This window comes from Carlito syrichta, unplaced genomic scaffold (genome assembly GCF_000164805.1).
Source record: "Carlito syrichta isolate Samal-C Ts95f unplaced genomic scaffold, Tarsius_syrichta-2.0.1 Scaffold106073, whole genome shotgun sequence".
Classification (NCBI taxonomy): Eukaryota; Metazoa; Chordata; class Mammalia; order Primates; family Tarsiidae; genus Carlito; species Carlito syrichta.
This window is the reverse complement of record NW_007050169.1, coordinates 26783-49628: the sequence shown is the minus strand read 5'-3', so window position 1 is coordinate 49628 and position 22846 is coordinate 26783. Positions and strand designations below refer to the sequence as shown.

General features: G+C 36.9%; 1 protein-coding gene across 2 annotated transcripts in view; it reads right to left on the bottom strand.

The window, feature by feature from the left end:
- KLHL13 (kelch like family member 13) overlaps positions 1 to 20488 on the bottom strand; it is a 111586-nt gene extending 91098 nt beyond the window's left edge. Inside the window, exon 1 of one of the 2 annotated variants that reach the window (XM_021716546.1) lies at positions 20419 to 20488. In XM_021716546.1, the coding sequence (XP_021572221.1) occupies positions 20419 to 20468 (50 nt within the window). In that variant the 5' untranslated portion in view covers positions 20469 to 20488. The remainder of the gene's footprint in view (positions 1 to 20418) is intronic. The other variant, XM_021716528.1, reaches the window with a different exon arrangement.
- Positions 20489 to 22846: the final 2358 nt, after the last annotated feature.

The following is a 22846-nucleotide window of genomic DNA, read 5'->3' as shown; positions in this document are numbered from 1 at the left end:
GAAATCCATCCAACAACAGAAGTTTTATTTTTTTTCTCCTTTAACTGCCTTTAGTGGAAAAATCAGGTTTCCACAACTCTGGCTCAAATCTAACTGAAAAGATTATTTGATTTTTTTAAAGAACTAATACAACTGAATGAATATGAATGTACAAGAATAAATCCTGATTATTTGAACTCTGGGCAAGTTGGAAGAAAAAAATCAGTAAACCATCTTGTTGCATAAAAATCTTATAGCTTTTTTCAAATTTCTTATTTCTGAACACTGCCTATTCTCTGAACAGTTTGACGTATTAACAAATTGAACTGCCTAGACATGTCAAATTCTATCCTAGCAGTTACTAATGAATCAAGTGCCCTACAGTTTAAGAGACATAATTTAATCTCTCCTATAAGGGCCACCACCTGCATTACAAACAAGATAATAAATTATTCAGTTTGACAACACTTAATTAGTCTCTCTCTACTTTGCTTAAGTTCCTGGGTTAGATACAGGAAAAAGATGGCTAGATGGAAAGATGTCATTTTCCTCCAGGGGAGTTTATCAAAAAATAATTATTACATAGCATACTAAATGTTATAATAGCTGTGCAATAAAATACTATGGGATGGGATATCATGTAATTCTGTTGAAGGCAGGGTTCACAGTGCTAAGATTCAGCAAGAACAAAGGCATAGAGAAGGGTCTAAATAAACTTCAGAGATCTTAATTATAGAAAAGATTGTTGTGCCTCCCTCACATGTATTGCAAAGTATAAATAATTCTAAACTGTGAATAAGGTGTCCAAGAAAGATCTAATTTCTTTGATGATGACAAATCTGATGCTCATGAAATACCAAATACTCCTTTTTTCCTCATTGTTTGGTACCTATGCCTGGCTGGTACTCTAAATTTGTGTTATCTACCTTCTGGGTAGTCACTACCCACACTACCACAAAAATATCAAAGAATGTGGCATAGTTGAGGAAGGGCAAATAATGTGGTACAGTAACAGCACAGGATACAAAAATGAGAAGTGGCAGAAAGTGGGGCTAGAAAAGCAATTTCGTATCCTGATGTGAAGAGCTTTCTACACCATGCTAAGGAAACTAGACTTTTTGAACTCACGTTCCTAACCCTAAATAACCAGGAACAGGTTACCATGCAACAGGTTTTAAAATTACTTCTATTCAAAAATGATTATTACAAGAAAGCAGTAGTGATTCTATAAATTATACCATAATTATCTGAAAACTGTCTTATTTATAGTTGCCTCATTTTAAACACCTTATTAGGTAAAAATCAAACCAGCAATAATTAAAAATAGAAGCAAATATTAATGTGAATAAAAGTACTCAAATTGACAAACAAAAATCTCATAAATTATCATTTTCAAGGTGTGCATGTTGACTGCAGGAAAGCACTATTTATAGGAATCACAACAATAGAAAATAAACATCCAACACAAAGGTATTAATTCTTTTTTAATTTTTTTTTACTTTATTTTACTATAACGACATAAGGTACAAATCAGGATTAGGTATACGAGTGGTTACAAACAGGCGAAGTTTGGGCCTCCATCTGGAGTTAGCAGTCCTTACAAATCATGGTTTTAAGTGAAAAGGTAACAAGTCAAAAGTATAGAAAAATGTTCTTTCCCTTCCCCTTCTTGAATAGTTCAATCCAAAACTCATTAGTGTGGTCAAGCAAAGTTGGCATGCCCTGAGAAGTGGGCATGGTAAAGACTCTCTGTGGAGACTTGAAAGGATGAGGAAGGTATTACCGCAGGAAGACTGAATCAATGGCAGCCTGGCACGATGAATTGAAATGGGAGGGTATTCATGCAGGGAGGTGTCAGCTATAGCCAGGATTGTTGGAAGTCAGAGTGGGGCAGACAAGAGTGTGTCAACAGAGCATTGGCTACCCATGGAAGGATTAGTCGAATAAAGAGAGACATGTTTCTTAGTATTAGCAATTGAGGGGTGAAATCTAGGAAAGGGAGAAAACCAGAATAAACCTATGGAATTGGATTAGAATTTAAGGGCTAGGCAAGGTGCCTCACGCCTGTAATCCCAGCACTTTGGGAGACTGAGGCAAGGATTACTTAAGCCCAGGAGTTCAAGACCAACCTGGGCAACTTAGCAAGACTTCGTCTCTTAAAAAAAAAAATTAGCCAGGCACAGTAACATGCATCTGTAGTCCCAGGTACTCAGGAGGCTGAGGCAGAAGGATGACCAGAGTCCAGGAGGTTGAGTCTGCAGTGAGCCATGCTTATGCCACTGCACTCCAGCCTGGGTGACAAAGTGAGACTCTCATTCAAAAAAAAATTAAGGTATTGCTAGAAACTCATAGTTTTCAATATATACAGATATGGAAGCATGTGTGTGTGTATGTGTGTGTGTGTGTGTGTGTGTGTGTGTGTACACACACAAATATTTCCTAGGTCTGTCCATCAGAGGATCTCGGAGCAGCAATACCCAAATAGCAATGAACTCATAGCACACAGATTTTGGCTCAAAATACTATTATTCCACTGAAGGGAACCAGGATGCTTGATTCCAGAGCTAAGACTGAGAAAGTACAAGATGAACTAAAATGTAAAGAAGCACTCACAAAATACAAGATGAACTCAGAATATAAGGAAGGATGATAGAGATATTTCAAAAGGATACAGAAATCAACTTCAAGAGGTTACTACTGTCCAAACATGGAACCATTTGGCATCAAAATAAATAATGGATTAAAACTCTGAATAAAATAGGAAATTATGACTCCATGCTGATGCAATAAATGAAATATTAGAATTTAGAGTTCATCATACTCCGTGATCTATTACAGAAATAAAGAACTTAGTACCACATGTAACTTAGTACCACATGTTCTTAGTCATAAACAGAACCTGAACATTTACCATGATACTATAAGAAAAGGACTGGCAGTAGCTGGAAACTGCCAGGGAAGGGATGGGCACATAACATCAATAAGTGTACCTGATCTCAAACCAGGTGAAGTGGAGACCAAAGGGAGGCCCAAACTTTACTTGTATGATGACCACTTGTATACCTAATCCTGAATTATACCCCACATCTTATGAAAAATTAGCCATGAAAGTTTGATGAGGAATAAGTATAAAGTCTCAAAGTATTCCCAACCTCCTCAGAAATACCATTTATGAGAAAGAAGAAGAAAAGGTAACTTTTCAGTAAAGATGCCTGATAATAGACACTATCTTAATCAAGTTATCAAGTTGTATGGGACAGATCAACCTCAGGTGCAATGAGAAGAATACAGTATCATTTCTGTGCAGTTCTTGCGGAAGTAGCAAAACCTGAATATAACCATGAGGAACCATTAAGACTAATGCCAACTGAGGGATATTCGACAAAATAACCAGCCTTTAGTCTTCAAAAGTGTCAAAGAAAGAGGAAGTGTTCCAATGGAAGAACACTAAAGATGCATTATAATTAAATGCAACACATGATTCTGAAGTGGAACTTTTTTCTATAAAAGGTGTTCAGCATCTGCCAATCCCACCCTTGTGCTCATGTGACCAGTGATCACAGCCCACTTATGAGTGAGAACATGTGGTATATTTGTGTCTGTGATAGTTCACTTAGTATGATGTTCTGCAGCTGTATCCACATTGCTGCGAAGGCCATGATTCTGTTCTTCGTTATGGTTGTGTGATATTCTATCATGTATATGTACCACATTTCTTTTACCCAGTTCACTTTTGATGGGCATCTGGGTTGGTTCTATGTTCTTGCTATTGTGAATAGTGCTGCAATAAACATACATGTCCCAACATCTTTTTGGTAGAATGATTTACGTTACTCTGAATATATTCCCAAAAGGATTGCTGGATCATATGGAAGCTCAATTTTCAGTTCTTTGAGAAATCACCACACTGCTTTCCACAAAGGTTGAATTAGCTTACATTTCCACCAACAAAGACAACCCCCAGAATGGGAAAAAATATTTGAAAGTTATGCATGTGGCAAAGGTATAACATACAGGATCTAAAAGAAACTCAAATGAATTGACAGGGGGGAAAAAAACCATTAAAAAGTGGGTGAAGGACATAAACAGACACTTCTCAAAAGAAGACATTCAATCAGCCAACAGACAAATGAAAAATTCTCAGCCTCATTAATCATCAGAGAAATGCAAATCAAAACTCAATAAAGATACTACGTAACACCAGTAAGGATGAGTATCATTAAAAAGTCAAATAACAACAGGTGCTGACACAACTGTGGAGAAAAGGGAACACTTATATATTGTTGGTGAATTTTTTTTTTACTTGAAAAAGAGCCATTATCTTAAAACCTTCCAAAGGAAAACTCACCTTAGAGTTGGCATAGATATGGGGTGTGGTAGGCAGAATTATGGTCCCCCAAAGATGTTCCTGTCCTAATTCCTGGGACCTGTAAGTTTGTTACCAATCATAGCAAGAGAGAATGCAGGTGTGATTCAGTTAAGGATGTAAAATGGGGAGATTATGGTGGATGATTCTGGTGGGCTCAATGTACACACGAGGGTTCTTAAAATTGGAAGAGAAAGGCAGCAGAGATCTAAGTGATGAGATGTGAGAAAGACTTGACCCACTATTGCTGGCAATGAAGATGGAGGAAGAGGGACACCAGAAAAGGCATATAGGTGGCCTCTAGATACTGGGAAAGACAGGAAATGGAATCTACCCTAGAGTCTCCAGAAAGGAATGCAGTCCTCCCTACTCCTTAATTTTAGCACAATGACATCCAGAACTACAAGATAATAAATCAATGTTGTTTTAAGGCATTCAGTCTTAGTAATTTTATATCGTAGCAAAAGGAAACTAGTATAAGGGGCTATAGATAGCTGGAAATAAATCGTGTAATGATTTTAGGGAAAACAAAACAGTTGAAGCAGGAGCAGTGACCTGGAACTGAATTAACAATATTGTTAACAGCAAGAGCTGGCCTGGATGTAGGTGTGTCATTAAGTATATGTTAAAGGCCTAGTAATACACTAGAATTGCACTTATAGCAAAGTGTTGCACTTATAGCAAAGTTTAGAACAGACTGAGTTGAGTTTCCATTCTATTTTTATCTACCTCCCTACCCCCCAGTGATTATTAGGTCAATACTTATTTTCTATCCAACCCACAAAAAAGAAACTACTGGAACTATTTTGCTAAGAGGAAATGTATTTTACATATGAAAATAATGGTAAAGGCTATACCAACCTAACTGCAATTTTTAAATTTATCACATGCACTATATAATATTGAAAATCTAACAGAATACATTTTACCATAAATGGCTCTTTTTTGTGTCAAATATGTGAAATGCTGGTTTCTGAGGTAAAAATAACTCTTAACTGTGTCAAAAAGAAACCCTGGGTCCTCATGTCTTGACTCTTTCCCCTGCTATGTGAACTTGGAAAAGTTCTCTCACCTTTGCATATCAGATTCCCTGTCTTTTTACATTTAAGAGGGTTGGGCATTATCTCTACAATCTTTTTCTATCTCTAAAAAATGTAGTCTGTTATTTGTGGAGCCACAACTATTCTTAGAAAAACAAATAGCCTTAACTCTGCTTTCAACTCCTTTCAAAAAATCAACTTGAATTTATTCAGGACCCACCTTCCAGGGAGAACAAAGTAATTCAAGCATATCATCTCATTAATTTTCAAGACAGGAGAAAAAAACGAGTTCTGTTCTGGAAGAAAAAAAAGGAAAAAGAGAAAATAAAAAAAAAACAGTGGTGGATTAAATAAATTGCCACTGTTACATTGGCAGAGCCAAGACCAGAAAACAGGGATTTTAAAACTCCAAACTCAGTATTGTGTTCTGCCTTTTCAATAGAAGGGTCAACCAGGTAAACAAACTATCCTTCAGGTGAAATGGGTAGGAGTATGGGATCAAAAGCTAATATTTATGTACTTTCCCCTTCATGTCCATATTCAAAGGATGAATGTAACATGGAGGGCAGGCATTGGGGCCTGGAGATCAAATAGTTATACCTCCCTAGAGACCTTATTAGTCTTAGTGCTGCCTCAGAGAACCTAGAGAGAAATGTGTGCTCTAGGTGGCCTCCCACTGATTCAAACAGCCACCCATGCTTGAGAAGTCAAAAGTGGGAGCCAAGCCAAGCCTGAGAGACCTGCCAACTCTGGGCAATGGCTGATCTCGGACAAGTTCAGATAATGTTACATATTAGTATTTTCAATAATGTGCCTGGGCAAAATAAATGACACTGTCTGTATCTAGGCACAGTTCTTCCTGTCAAAAACAGCATTAAATTTAATTTGAATTCACTCTGCTGCCTCTGTTATTTGTTTCCCCTAAAAGAGATTACTAAGATTACTAGAGGATTTTATTCTATCTACCTGTAGCTCATATCTATGTTGCTATGCTGTGCTGTGCTGAGACAGGAAAACAAAACATCTTCACCTTCAGGATCATTCATTTCATAACACACTATGAATACAGAGATCTTTGGAAAGGGAGGAGGACACATTTCCCTTCCCTCAATGGCAGATTAAAGACCCTTAGACCAGAACCATGGTAGAGATATCTGGTGGATCACAAAGCTTTAAATTGCCATAGCTAAGCCCCAAAGGCAGGGACAGAAACTATAATCCAATGAAAGAGTAGATCTTCCCCACAAAAGAAAAGGTATTATTCATTCTTTTCATTTTAATCTGAAGCAAAACAATGGCAGACAGAAAAATCAAGGGTTAAGGAGAGGGAGGGGGGCAAAATATCACAGCACTGATAAACAGAAAGACAAAAATAAAAATAAAAAACTGTGTCCTCTGGCTATATATTATATAAAGCATTCACATTAATTAAAGGCTCTGAATTATTTCATGGAGCCATATTCCTTGTCATATGTAACCCAAAATAAAACATGATACAACTTTTGTTCAGAAGCCTTTGAAATTTTTATACAAACGTTTTAATATTCACCTAGCAACTACATTTGCTGGAAAGATGAAAAGGGGGAAAAAAAATGAAAGACTGAAAAAGAAAGGAAGTGAAAATTTTTTAAAAGGAAAAATTGCTTTATAAACTTCCAGGCTCCCAACTCCTTTATAGCACTTAACCTATCAGTGCAAATGTATGCACATCTAAAATTGGCAGAACTGGCTTGGCCTTAGGATAAACACCATGGGTGGCTATTATCATGACTCTTGCCAATATAACTCATGTACTACTATTACTGAGACATGGATCTCTACTACAAATACCACAGAAATAAAATTCAATACTATAGGAGCCATAAGAAAGGAACACAATTTTTCTTGGAAGAGGCAGGGGAGTACATTCCTTTTTGTTCACTTCCTGCCCTTTCTAAAAAAAAAAAAAAATGTTATGGGAAGTATTTATAAACTATCTACCATGAATTAGTTTCAGGGAATGGGACTCAGGACAGTTGACACAGGGCAGTCAAGACCCTCGTCCTGAGGGAGTTTGAAATTCAGGGGAGGAAAAGGACCAGTATATGGTTAAATGCACAGTCTCTAGAGCCAGACTTCCTGCATTTGAACCTTTGATTCATGCTTATCAACTGTGCGACCTTGGACAATTTACTTAATCTCTCTCTGCCTCGATATTGTTGTTTATAAAATGGGAATAATGATCAGTGCCTACTTCATAGGGTTATTATGAGAATAAGATAAGTTAATACACATAAAGGATAAAGCATTTACTTGGAACAAAATACACATAAAGCATTTACTTGGAACAAAGTAAAGGCTATGCTAGTGTTAGCTATTATAATGACTCTTGCCAATATAACTAGTATGACTGTTGGGACTTCCATCACCACAGGAATAAAAGTCAATGCTATGGGAGCCATTAGAAAGGGATATCCAAGCCGGGCTCGGTGGCTCAGCCTGTAATCCTGCGCCTTTGGGAGGCTGAGGTGAGTGGATTGCCTGAGCCCGCGGGTTCAAGACCCACCTGGGCAGCGAGACCTCATCTCTACAATTAATCAAAAAATTAGCCGGGCATGGTAGCGTGCACCTGTAATTCCGGCTACTCGGAAGGCTGAGGCGGAAGGATCGCCGGAGCCCAGCAGGTCGAGACTGCGGTGGCCGGGAGCGGCCACTGCACTCCAGTCTGGGCAACAGAGTGAGACTCCAACTCAAAAAAAAAAAAAAGAAAAGGACACCCAATTCTGCTTGGAAGAGGCAGGGTGATATACATCAGTGAAAGTCTCAAATAGGAGGGTGTATGTCAGTGAAAGTCTCACATAGAAGTTAATACCTGTATTGGGTCTTGAAGGATAAACAGGAGTTGGTTAGGCCAAGAATGTGAGAGAAAACATTCCAGAAGGAAGGATAGCAATAGCAGGAATGTTTCACCTTTCAATGTTGGGGAAGGCTGCAACACGTGCTCCAGGCAGAACAACAACCTGGGGAGTTAGAGAGGAGCCCTGTGAGAGGCCTTGCCAAACTGGGAGTCACTGAAGAAATCTAAACAAGAAAACAATATGAACATATTTACATTTCAGAAAAAAACATATGGCTGCTAGGAAAGGGATGAACTGTCAGGGAAGGAGCAGAGGAATAAGACTAGAAGCAAAAACCCAGATTAGATGTATTTTATAATGGTCTAGGTGTCAAATTATGTGAGCCTGCACTAAGGAAGTGGAAATAAGAATAAAGCACCAGGGAGGAGTGAATTAGAGAAATAATTAGAAAGGAGGACTAGGACTTGGTGGCTGACTGAATGTAAAGGATGAAAAAGAGTCCAGGATGATGGCTAAGTTTCTGAGTCAGGTAACTGAGTGAATGGTGATGTCATTAAGTGAGACGAAGACTACACATGAGGAGGCAGGTACATGGGTCTGAATATGTCATATTTATAATATTGGGGAATCTTTGTATTGTATAAAAACTTGTATTAATTAGTTTAAAAAATATTAACTGTGCTTTCAAAGTAGTAGAATTATACTTTTCTATAATTTTTCCAAATACTTCACAATGAGTACAAATTACGCAATTGGATGAGGAAAACATACATAAATACATGAATGTTTAATTTCAAATAACAAATAGCTAGTAACCTCTGACCCTGCCTCCGCCAACTTACCACTAAATATCTTGCAGACAGAGTCAGGAAAACCAGTACTAGCATTCAAACTGAGACCTGGCAAAGGAGCTACTTTTTGAAGCAGCCAGAGTTCTACTTTCTTCTACTGGAATACTCCTTTCCATTAATATCTCTCTGTGCTTATAGCAAGTCAGAAACTGCAGCTCCTGGAATAAGTCTGTGTGCAAGACTCTAAAAACGTGGCATTTTAACTTACTGCAGCTGTGACAACTGGCCATAAACTTAGTGGCTTTAAAAAACACCAACTGAGCCGGGATCAGTGGCTCAGCCTGTAATCCCGCACCTTGGGAGGCTGAGGTGAGGGGATTGCCTGAGCCCGCGGGTTCGAGACCCGCCTGGGCAACTTGGCGAGACCTCATCTCTACCATAAATAAAAAATCAGCCAGGCGTGGTAGCGCGCACCTGTAATTCCAGCTACTCGGAAGGCTGAGGCGGAAGGATGCCGGAGCCCAGCAGGTCGAGGCTGTGGTGGCCAGGAGCGGCCACTGCACTCCAGTCTGGGCAACAGAGTGAGACTCCAACTCGGAAAAAAAAAAACAAAAAAACACCAACTGATGATCATACAGCTCTGGAAGTATCTTAAAAAAAAAACAAATAGCAGGAAAAAAAAAAGCAGAAGTCAAAAATCAAGTGTTGGCAAAGCTTCAGGGGAGAATGATTTCTCTCGCCTTTTCCAGACTCTAGAAGCCACCTGCATTCTTGGTTTGTGGCACCTTCCTACATCTGCAAAGAGCATCACTCCAGCCTCTGGATTCATTGTCACATCTCCTCTAACTCTCAACTGTATTCCTCTTATAAGGACCCTTGTGATTTCATTTGGCTCACCTGAATGATCCAGGATAATCTCCTCATCTCAAAGTCCTTAACTTAATCAATATCTGCAAAGTCCTTTTCACCATGTATAGTGTCATAGTCACAGGTTGAGGGATTACAATATGGACATCCTTGGAAGGGGATTACTATTCTATCACAGGTAGTATTTGTTGGATTTCTTCACTAGAAAGGTACTAGTTTTTCCATTTCACATGCTTTTCTCTGAAAGTGAATCATTAAATTAATACCCAAGTGGGGAAGAAGATAAAGTTCCACCTCTTGTAGAAGATACACACACACACACACACACACACACACACACACACACACACACATTCACAAATAAAATGTGAAATTCTTTTGTAAGGAAGAATTGTCTCTTCTCCCTCATTTATTTATTTATTCAAACATTTGTTCCTATCAATATCAACACAGGCCAGGCGCGGTAACTCATGCCTATAATTCCAGCACTTTGGGAGGACGAGGTGAGATGATTGCCCGAGCCCAGAGGTTCGAGACCAGCCTGAGCAACTTGGTGAGACCTCATCTCTGCAATAAATAATTTTTAAAAATTAGCCGGGCATGGTGGCATGCACCTGTAGTTCCAGCTACTCAGAAGGTTAAGGTGAAAGGATCGCCAGAGCCCAGCAGGTCAAGGCTGCAGTGGCCATGAGTGTGCCACTGCACTCTGGTCTGGACGACAGAGTGATACTCCAACTCAAAAAAAAAAAAAAAAATCAACACATGAATAAAAGTCAGAGAAAGGGGTGGAATTAGTGCCCAAGAGCACAGAGAGGGGGCAATGGTTAATTTAATTATTCATTCATTTAGTAAATATTTATTGAGCAAATAGTATGTGTAAGAAACAGTTGTAGGTGCTAAAATTAAAGCAGTAAAGAACTCAAACAAGATGCCTGGCCTTTTTGAGCTTTTATCCTAGGGAAAGAAGATAGATTATAGATAATCAAAGAAGGAAAATATCTAATAGTAGCAGTGATGTATCTTATGCAGAGAACTAAACTAGAATGGTGTGACAGTAAATGGTGTGACAGAGAACTAAACTAGAATGGTGTGACCACTTCACGGCATGTAAACTGTTTAGCATAACATATAAGACCCTTCTCAACGTGGTTCCTACCTACCTCTTCTAACTCATCTCCAGCCCTTTCTTACTTTGCACCTTATCGCTACAAGTAATAATCATCTGATTTTGATTATAGCTCTGTGAATACAGCCTACTTTTTCACCTTCATGAACAATGGTGCAGGGTAAGATTAACATTGGACATGTTTCCAAAATTAAAAAAAGTTATGGAATAGTTTAAAAGTGAAGAGGCAACGTGGCCAGATTTGAATTCTGAAAAGAAAATTCTAATTAGAGTCTAGAGAAGAATGAATTGACCAATCAATTACCACAGGAGTCCAGGCAAAACATGATAGGTGGTAGGTAGCTTGGACTAAGGCGGTGGTAGTGGAGTGGAGATAGAGAGAAGTAGAGGAAATATAATTTCACATAGGAAGCTTCCGTAAACCCCTCCCCCAAGACCAAGTAGGTATATATGAGGCGGGACCCAAAAAAATCCAGAATTATCTTTTAGAGGGTGGGCCCCTTGTAGTACAGGCTTTCCCCTGCTAGGTAAGTGTTCTAGGAACCCATCGGCATCAGTGTACCAGTAGGCATTATACACCCTATACCTCCTTTTCAACAACACTTGAGAAAAATGATTACTTGTGTGTATTCCCCACCAAGCAGGCAACTATGTATTATTATTCACTGCCAAATCCCTAGCACCTTGCATAGTAAGTGGTGCGTAATATTTGTTAAAAGGATAAAAATACAATTTTACAGTGTTTGGTACTCTTTCTCCTGTGTTGCAAATATCAGACAATATTTTGCACAATGTTTTATCTAGGAGAGGGTACTTTTAGAAGACTGAAGCACTGTCAGAGCATTACCCATCATTGCAAAGGTACTTATTAGATCTAGGAATGCAATCAGAAAACACCACCACAACAAACAGGTGACTCTCATCACAATATGCCCTTTAAGACATTATCAAAAATGTGTGCATGAGGATGTTGTTCAGAGTAAGATGCTGTTTGCAACAAAGCAAGCCACATATGGCTGACTTCTCTCTGTACCTCATAAAGCACTAAAATAAAACTTCATATAGGGTAAAATACATGATGTATGGTAGATTACAACACTAAAAACATTGATAGCAATTTTCTTCGTGATATATATTTGTTTATTATCTGCCTGCACCCCCACACCACAAGATATAAGGCCAATGAGAAAAAGTAATATATTTCATCATATTCTTGCACATGAAAATGTTTAGTACTTACAAATTATACAATAAATATTTGTTGAATTATAAATAGAACAAATTATTAGGTTAGTTCACTAATTTATTTAGTAAATCAATAAGCAATTACTACATGCCAGACATTGCATTAATAATGGCAATCTATTTCTTTCATATATTTGTTACCTTATTGAAGAATCATTATATCAAATTTTTAAATATGCTATCAAAATTGTGTTAAATCTACAGAATAATTTGGGAAGAATTTACCCTTTCCCAACATTTACTCTTTTACTCAAGGACCATGCGTGGTATGTCTCTCTATTTTTTAATGTCTTCTTTCTTATCTCTGAATAGAATTTTAAAATTCTCTTCATATAGGTCCTAGACATTTTTGTTGGGGTTATCACTAATTATTTATGTTTTGTGGCTGTTATAAATGAATTATTTTCCATTATATCTTCTAAATGGCTATTTCTGATAGCCATTTAAAAGATACTAGTTTTTTAATTTGTTATTTACACTCAACTACTTTTATACATTTTATTAATTCTAGCAACCAAATAGCTGTTTTTAGGCTCAACTTTTATAGATATATCAGCCTATGCATTCTATTTATTTCTATTTTTTATTGTAAATATTTAAGGTGTACAACATGATGTTTTGGTATACACAGACACAATGAAGTGATTACTACAGTCAAACAAATGAACACATCCATCACCATTCATAGTTGCATTTTTGTGTGGTGAGAGCACCTAAAATCGACTACCTTAGAAAATGTTCATTATACAATATAATATTATTAACTATTGTCCTCATGTTGTACATTACATTTCTACATTTATTCACTTTACTTAAATGAATATTTTCACACTTTGATCTACTTTCCCTTTTTTTCCCCATCCCTCACCCCTGGTAACCACCGTTCTACACTGTGTTTCTGTTTATTTGACTTTTTTTGTTTTTAGATTCCACATAAGTGAAATCATATGGTATTTTTCTTTCTGTATCTGCTTTATTTCACTTAGCATAATGGCCCCCAAGATTCATTCATGTAGTTGCAAATGGAATTATCTCCTTTATAAAGACCTTATTGTGTGTGCAAGTGTGTTACAGTTTCTTTTTTTTTTTAGCAACATGTAATTTAGTTTTTAATTTTAAAGATGTGGGGTGCAATTCAGGGTTAAGTATACAAATGTTCATTATGCAGGTACTCTTGTTGAAGTGTGCCCCACTTCCCAGCAGTTTCCCACTACTGCCAATCCCACCTCCCTCCCACTACTGCCAATCCTTTTCTTAAGTATTACAATAATTGTTCAAGGTCTGCTTATGACGCTTATGAGTGAGAACATGTGATACTCAGTTCTTTGTTTCTGTGATAGATCACTCAGTCCTATAGCCTCTAAGTTCATCCAAGTTGCTATGAAGTTCATAATTTTGTCCTTCTTTGTGGTTGCATAATATCCCAACGTGTATATATACCATGCTTATTTTTTCTGTCATTCTTTCGATGGGCAGCACGGTTGGTTCCATGGTTTTGCTACTGTGAACAATGCTGCAATAAACATGCATGTGCAGGTATTTTTTCATAGAGTGATTTGAGTTCCTCCAGGTATATTCCCAGTAGGGGGATTGCAGAGTCCTATGGAAGGTCGCTTTTAGATCTTTTAGGAATCACCAAATGTTACAATTTCTTTATCCAGTTGTCCATTGAAGATTGTTTCCATATTTTGACTATTGTGAATAATGATACAATGAACATAAGAGGACAGATATCTCAATGAGGTACTCCATATTTAGTTTTCTGAGGAACCACCATACTGTTTACCATAATGGCTGTGCACTTTACATTTCCACCAACAATGTGTAAGGGTTTCCTTCTCTACATTCTATCTTATGGTTTGTCTTTTTGACAATGGCCCACCTAACAGATGAAGGGCGTTATCTCATTGTGGTTTTGATTTGAATTTCCCTGATGATTAGTGATGTTGAGCACCTTTGGCATATTTATGTCTTCTTTAGAAAAAAAATGTCTTTTCAGGTCCTTTGTACATTTTTTGATTGTGTTATTGGGATTTTGGAGGATTTTTGCTATTGAGTTGTGTGAGTTCCTTATATATTCTAGATATTAACCCCTTATCAGATAAATGGTTTCAAATATTTTCTTACAATCCATAGGCTGCCTTTTCATTCTGATGATTGTTTTCTTTGCTATGTAGAAGACTTTTATGTAGTCCCAACTTGTTTATTTTTGCTTCTGTTGACTGAGCTTTTGGTGTGATACTCAAAAATCATTGCCAAGGCCAATATCAAGGAGCTTCTCTCTTATGCTTTCCTTTAGGTGTTTTATGCTTTCGGGTACTACGCTTAGGCCTTTAATTCATTTTGAGTTTATTTTTGTGTACAATGTAAGATAATAGTCCAGCTTCATTCTTGTTTCTCAAAAACCAGTGGGGGGTGGGAAGACAGGGTTCAATTTAATAATTTTGCAAGTGTATATACAGTTTCCCAACACCATTTATCTTCTAAACATTTTTAACTTTGTCTCTTTTTTTCCATTAATCATGCCTCTTTAATAATGTTGGCCGGAATATATATATATATATATTCTGTGTGTGTGTGTGTGTGTGTGTGTGTGTGTGTGTGTGTGTGTGTGTGTGTGTGTGGTGTGTGGTTGTGGGCATCCTTGTTTTGTTGCTGCTTTTACCATTAAGTATGATGCTAAATTCTGGCTTCAGAGTATTTTTCTTGTTATAATTGGAAATTTCTATCTCTAACTTTTTTAAAGTTCTTTTTTATACTTCTTGTTTGCTTGCTTTGTTTTTTGAGTCAGGATCTCACTTTGTCACCCGGGCTGGAGTACAGTGGCATGATCATGGCTCACCATAGCCTCAACCTCCTTGGCTCAGGCAATCCTTCCATCTCAGGCTCCCTAGTAGCCGGGACTACAGGTACGTGCCACCACGCCCGGCTAATTTGTTTAATGTTTTTGTAGAGACCAGGTCTTGCTATGTTGCCTAGGCTGATCTAAAGCTCCTTGCTCAAGCAATCTTCCCACCTTGGCCTCCCAAAGTGCTAGGATTATAGACATTTACAGGCATGAGCCACAATGTCTGGTCTCTCTCTTTTTTCTTTTTTTAAGTGACAGTGTCTCACTATGTCGCCCAGGTTGGTCTTAAACTACTGGGCTCAAGGGATCCTCCTGCCTCAGCCTCCCAAAATGCTTGGATTACAGATGTGAGCCACCGTGCCCAGCCTCTTTTTATTCTTAAAGTGGGTATTTAATTTTTCAAATACTTTAGACACTTATTTTAACTTTTTTTTCCTTAGCTTTATTGATAGGATGCATTATATCAATAACTTTCATGATATTAAAACATTCCCAAGCTGGGATAAAATTTTCTTAATCACAAAGGGTTAGTTCCTTTCATATGTTTCTGAATGTGTTTCGTTTTATTTTATTTAGAATTTGAAATTGATCCATAATTTGTGTGTGTACAAGCAACATTTTGCAGGTTGAGAAATCAGAATTACACAGCTTCTGGTCATTTTCTATGCTCTGGATCAGTTTATTTAGAATCAGAATTATTTGCTTCTTTCAAATAGGGTCTTATTTATAGTAAGAATAGCTATAAGAGAAAGAAATCAAAAGTTACTGTGTTATAAAGTAGGCGTCATAAGAATAGTTGCCTCTGGGATGCCAAGTTTAGTTCAAGTTATTCAGTCACTTGCCATTTACAAGGTTATTACTTTAGAATTAAAAGTACAGAAACATTTCTTTTCATAAGACCAAGCACAGTGGCTCATACCAGCACTCGAGAGGCCATGGCAGGAGGATCATTTGAAGCCAGGAGTTCAAGACCAGCCTAGGCAACATAGCAAGACCTCCTGTCTACCAAAAATTAAAAATTAGCCAGGTGGAGTAGTGCACATTTGTATTACCAGTTACTCAGGATGCTGAAGCAGGAGGTCACCTGAGCCTAGGAGATCGAGGCTACAGTGAGCTGTGATTCTGCCACTACACTCCAACCTGGGCAACAGAGTGAGAGTCTGACTCAAAAACAAAAACAAAATCAAAAACAAAAACAAAAACATAGAAACTTATATTTTTGTAAAGAGGCCATATTAGTTATTTAGATTCTATGTGAAATCTAGGCCATAAGTTCACTTCTTTGGTTTCTGATCAAGAATGCACTTATAATGTGAGGGCTAAAATTGTAAAACTTTTTTAAGGAAAGTCTAAAATCTGAGAGAAAAAAAATTTAATCTAACAAAAAGAATCTGAGAGGGCAAAGATTAATTGGACAAAATACAAAGAGCACTAAGCATAAAAGAACAAAAATGATTAATTGAATTCAATTTTTAGAAAACTACTGCTTATCAAAAGACACAAATAAGAAAATGAAAAGGGCAAGTCACAGATTGGAAGAAAATATTCACAGTATAATATCTAAATATCCAAAGTAAATTAAAAATTCCTAAAAATCAAAATAAAATAACACCCAATATTTTAAATGGGCAAAAGACTTAACACTTGCTTATAAAATAAATCCAAATGGCTAATAAGCATATGAAAACTTACTCATATCACTATACATGAGGAAAATACAAAATAAAAACCATAATGAGGAAACTCTAAACATCCAGAAAATGGCTAAAATTAAAGAAACTAACAATACCAAGATTATTAGCAGAGGTTTTCACTTATTATTGGTGGGAGTATAAAATGGTATAACTACTTTAGAAAAGTGTTTGGTAGTTTCTACTAATGTTAAACATTAGCAGAGTACTCTATATCCCAGCAGTCCCATTCCTGGTATACTGTATAGCCAAACAAAATAACTTTTATAAAAGAATGTCAATAACAGTTTATCATAATAGCCAAATACTGGATGCAACTTAAATGATGATCAAAAGAAAAATGTATAAATCTATTGTAGCATATCTAAACAACAGAATATTATACAGCAATAAAAAAGGAGGAATTAGGTTGAATATGGTGGCTTACACCTTTAATCCCAGAATTTGGGGAAGCCAAAGCAGAAAGATTGCTTGAGATCAGGAGGTCAAACAAGATCTCTTGGGCAACATAGTAGGACCTTGACACTACAATTAAAAATTAAACAAATAGCCAGGCGTGGTGGCTCACTCCTGTAATCCCAGCACTTTGGGAGGCCAAGGTGGGAGAATTTCTTGAGGTCAGGAGTTTGAGACCCGCCTGGGTAACATAGCCAGACCTCATCTCACGAAAATGTTTTTTTAAAAAATAGCCAAGTGTGATGGTGTGCGCCTATAGTCCCAGTTACTCAGGAAGCTGAGGTGGAAGGAATCCTTGAGCCGAGGAGATCACGGTTGTAGAGAGCTGTGATCATGCCACTGCACTCCAGCCTGGGAAACAGAGACTCTGACTAAAAATAAATAAATAAACATTAGCCAGGTGTGGTAGTGTGCACCTGTAGTTCCAACTACTTGGAAGGCTGAAGCTGGAGGATCACTTGAGCCCAGGAGTTCAAGGCTACAGTAAGCCAAAACTGCACCACTACACTCCAGGCTGAGTGAGACCCTGTCTCTGTGTACATTCCAACAGACAGGCACCCATCAAATGATATTTCTTTAATGGTATTATTGTGTAAAATTCCTTCTATGGTGTCTGCCAAGAAACAGTGATTTTATATATGTTCCCTTCCTACCTCAACCTTTCCTATCTATTCTTTTTCTATTACAACTCACCTGTATTTTAAAGTACCTCAGAATTCAAAAAATACATTTTGAAAATGAAGTATCACAATTTTATTTTTACATTTCAATAATATGAGGGATCTTCAAAAAGTTCATGGAAAATACGTATTTTGAAAAAACTATGCACAAATTTCAAAAAATGTTTGCATCAAAATAAACTCATAGTAACTTGTGACAACATATCTGAACAGGATCTAGTTTGAGGCACTAAAAAGAATAAGATATCAGTTTGAAAAGCAACATGAATTCTTCTAAAACTGAAGCAAGAACTAACATCAACTTAGGTAAAAGAATGGTGAAATCATTGATGCTTTAAATAACTTTATATGGATAATTCCTGAAGAGAAATCAGCAGTTTACAAATGGATAATTTGCTTTAAGATGGGATGACATGGTGTCAAAGATGAAGCCCGGGCTGGGTACAGTGGCTCATGCCTCTAATATGAATGCTTTGAGAGGCCAAGAAAAGGAAGATCACTTGAAGCCAGAGCAACATAGCAAGTCCCAGTCTCTACAGAATTTTTTTTAAATTAGCCAGGCATGGTGGCAGTGGCCTGTGTATACCCAGCTACTCAGGAGGCTGAGGTGGGAGGATCACTTAAAGTCCAAGAGTTCAAGGTTACAGTGAGCTATGATCACACAGCTGCACTCCAGCCTGGGTGATGGAATGAGACCCTCTATCTAAAAGAAAAAAAAAGGAAAAGAAAAAGATGAAATCCACAGCACCACACCATCCACATCAATCTGCAAAACAAAAAAATTCATCTTGTTATTGCTCTAACTGAAAAAGAAAACAATTAACAGCAGAAACATTAGCCAATACCATAGACACTGCAATTGGTTCAGCTTACACAATTTTGACTGAAAAATTAAAGTTGAGCAAACTTTCCACTCAATAGATGCCAAAACCAATGTGCCCAGATCAGCTGCAAACAAAAGCAGAGTTTTCAATGGAAATTTTAATCAAGCAAAATCAAAATCCTAAAGCAATTTTCTCAAAGAATTATAATAGGAGATGAAACACAGCTTTACCAGGACAATTTTGAAGACAAAGCACAATCAAACCAATGGTTACCAAGAGGTAGAAGTGGTCCAGTCAAAGCAAAAGTGAACCAGACAAGAGCAAAGATCATGGCAATGGTTTTATGGGGATATTCAAGATATTTTACTTGTTGACTATAACATCTGCTTATTATGAGAGTGTTTTGAGAAAGTTAGCTGAAGTTGTAGCAGAAAGGTGACTGGGAAAGCTTCACCAGACAGTCCTTCTCCACCATGGCAATGCCCCTGCTTATTCCTTTCATCAAACAAGGGTAATATTGCAAAAGTTTCAATGGGAAATCATTAGACATGCACCTTACTGTCTTAATTTGGCTTCTTCTTACTTCTTTTTGTTTCCTAATCTTTAAAAAAACCTTTAAAGAATACCCATTTTTCTTCAGTTCATGTAAAAGAGACTTCACTGACATGATTAAATTCCCAGAACACTCAATTCTTTAATAGAATCATTACTAACAAAAGTGTCTTAAAGTTGATGGAGCTTAGGTTGTAAAATGAAGTTCACATTTTTTGTGTTTATCTTTTCATTCCATTTTTCCATGAACTTTTTGAAGTTCCTTCATACTAGCACTTACATACTGCTTACAATTTGCCAAGCTCACTCGCTCATGATCTCTCTCGCCACACACACACACACACAAACACACACACACACACACACACACACATATACACACTGCACACTTACTTAATCCTCACAACAATCTTGAAATGTAGGCACTATTATTAACCCCATTTCATAGATGAGGAAGTTGAAGTACAGAATGATTAAGAAACTTGCCAAAGACTACACCTACACCACTAGTAAGCATTGGAGCCAGGATACAGACAACTCCAAGAGACTATACTAAGTGCTTCAACCAAACTGTACAATCAAGATATTAGAAATAAGAGAGACTGTCACATCAGCAAAACAAGGCTTTGCACCTTTAAACCATGAATTTAAAATCCTAAATTGTCAGAAGAAGTTTTAAATGTCTCATAGTAACTCCTGAAAAGGTTTTAATGCAATCACAGGGCAATCCTATTTTTTAAAAAAATTTGTTGCTGAGACATCTATTCTTAAGCTATGGATACCTATATTTATTCACAGATATGCTTTTAGAACAAAATATTCAATTAAATACTTCCACTGACTCTATTCCAGGTGTTCACAATTTATACCAAGTATGTTTTCTAAATATATTCTCTATTTTTTCATTGGCTTAGGACACATTGTCACTAACAGCCTCTTCATTTCATTTCTTTGTCACTTAATCATTCTCTAATCTACTCATTCAGTAAATACTTCTTGTTTTATGCCAAGTATTCAACAAATATTTATTGAGTACTGTACCTACTATGTTCAATACATAAATAGGTAGGAGAGACATTATGTAACTTATAAAGTAAATCGTTCACATAAATATACCGGTTACGAAGTATCGCAGCAACCAATTCCCCTCTATGCAGATGATCCATCACGTCTAAAAGTTGGATAATGACCTGTTCAGGAGGAAAAGAAGCCAACATTTACTATGTAGATCAATACAAGAATTTTCAAACTATGCCATTTTTATATTTTTACACATTTCATAATTAAAGGCAAAATGTATGCCCATGTACCTAATATTCATATTATATCTTATGAAAATTAAGAAGCTGAATCTTTTTTAAAACTGAAAGTCAAAATATCTACAAAATTCAATAGTGAATCATTAAAGACTAGTGACTAAATTCCATGTGAAATCATTAGGTAACAATTATCCATGGAAAACCAACCAAGTAGACTAGTGCCCTCCCCATCTGCAGTTTGATTTCCTATGGTTCAAAAAATATTAAATAGAAAATTCCAAAAATAATTTACACATTTTTTTAAATTGCACACCATTCTGAGTATCATGATGAAAGTTCACACCATTCTGCTTTATCTCACGTGGGATGTTAATCATCCTTTTGTTCAGTATATCCATGCTGCATATGCTACCCACCTGTTAGTCACTCATTAGTTATCTCAGTTGTCAAATGTGTGTGTGTGTGTGTGTGTGTTTGAGATTTGGTGCTACTTGTGATTACAGGCATCCACTGGGGATCTTGGAAGATATCACCTGCAGACGAGGAGGACTACTTATACAAAAAGTTGAATTAAACTGATATCAGAAGACCTGAGGAGTCTGTGGGTAGTTGGATAAGACAAGAAAAGTTACAAGGAAAGAGTTGAGGAAAACACTTGCCAAGTTGATGCAGAAACAGTACTGATTCCCACATTACCACGGGGACTTGGGGCCTGAGAAGTCAAAAAGCAGGGACTACAATTTTAGAAGTGGTTTTACAAAATACAGGCTAGAAAGGCATAATATTCTGAAATTCTAAAGACATAATGGGGATTGGAATGTTACTTTCTTAACCTATACTGAATTTTTATTTTGATGGTGGTTTTGTTAGAGAAGAGCAGGTGAGTTTTGATAAAGTGAACTACATCTAATATATTTCTTTTTAGTAATGTCAATGTATTGTATTGGAGAGGTAGAATATGTTTTATGTGTCTATTTAAAATATATTGGGAAGCAAAACATATATTTTACTTAAATGTTTCTTATTAATAAAATCATTTTATTACATTGGGATAAAATGTATTATATGCTGTTTAGTTTGTTCATAAAATTATGTGAAGACAAAATAATTAAGCAAGATAATGGGGGGGATTCTTCATTGTCCCTAACCCTCTTTAGCCCCTGAACTTGAAGAAAAGAAGTAGAAGGGGGAAAGTACTCTACTTCTTGGGTCATCATAACTCTAAAAAGGAAACAAATCAAATGACAATATAGCATCTATGTTTATTTGCACAATCACATTTTCCTGCTTATAATTCTATTATTATAAGTAAAGAAATTGAGTAGGCTAAACAAGATTAAAATTTTCGAAGTATCTCACAATCAACTGACTTTTGATTTACCTTTTCTAAAATATATTCAAGTGCTGAGAGAACTTTGAGGTATTGAAAATTTTAATTATGTTTAGGCCACACAATTTTTTAGAAGATGTTGAAAATGGAAAAACAATTATATTTAGATTACTACTAGGAATTTGGTAATACGAAACAAAATAATTCATGCCCTGTTTTACTAACTGCGTCTCGGTTGAAACACATAGGTCCCAAAATTAGGCATGAAAATGGTGTCTTAATCCTTGCCATGGTTTGAATGTGTTTTCCAAAAAGCATGTGCTGAAAACTTGATCCACAATGCAGTAAAGTTGGGAGGAGGGGCCTAAGGGAAGGTGTTTGGTCATGGGGGCAACATACTCATGAAGAATTAATGCCAATATGACGGGGATGGGTTCCTTATAAAAGGACGAGTTCAGGACAGGCTCAGCCTCCTCTCGTGCATCACCTCCCTGCCTTTTTTTTAATCCTTCCACTTTCTGCCATGGGATGACACAACAAGAAGGCCATCACAAGATGCCAGCTCCTGGGTCTTGAATTTCCTACCCTCTAGAACTATGAGAAATAAATTTCAGTTTTTTTATAAATTATCCAGTCTCAGGTATTCCAGTGTAGCAGCATAAAACAGACTAACACAATCCCCTTTTTTCAACCAACCCCCTTCTGTGCCTAGATTTTTAGGTGCTTCCATTCTCCAAAAAATAAACCCTCTGGTCTCCTAAGAAGCAGGGAATAGGAAAGAGGACATGGGACTCAAGTCACTTATAAAGATTTTCAACAAATGACTCATGTTTCCAATCTCATGACAAATTCCTGCCTTCCATAGACCAGGTGCCTTCAAGTCTTGAGATATTAGGAGCTCTATGTGACGATTTCATCAGTTTCTCTCAAGTTAATGTAGCAGGAGATAATGAAG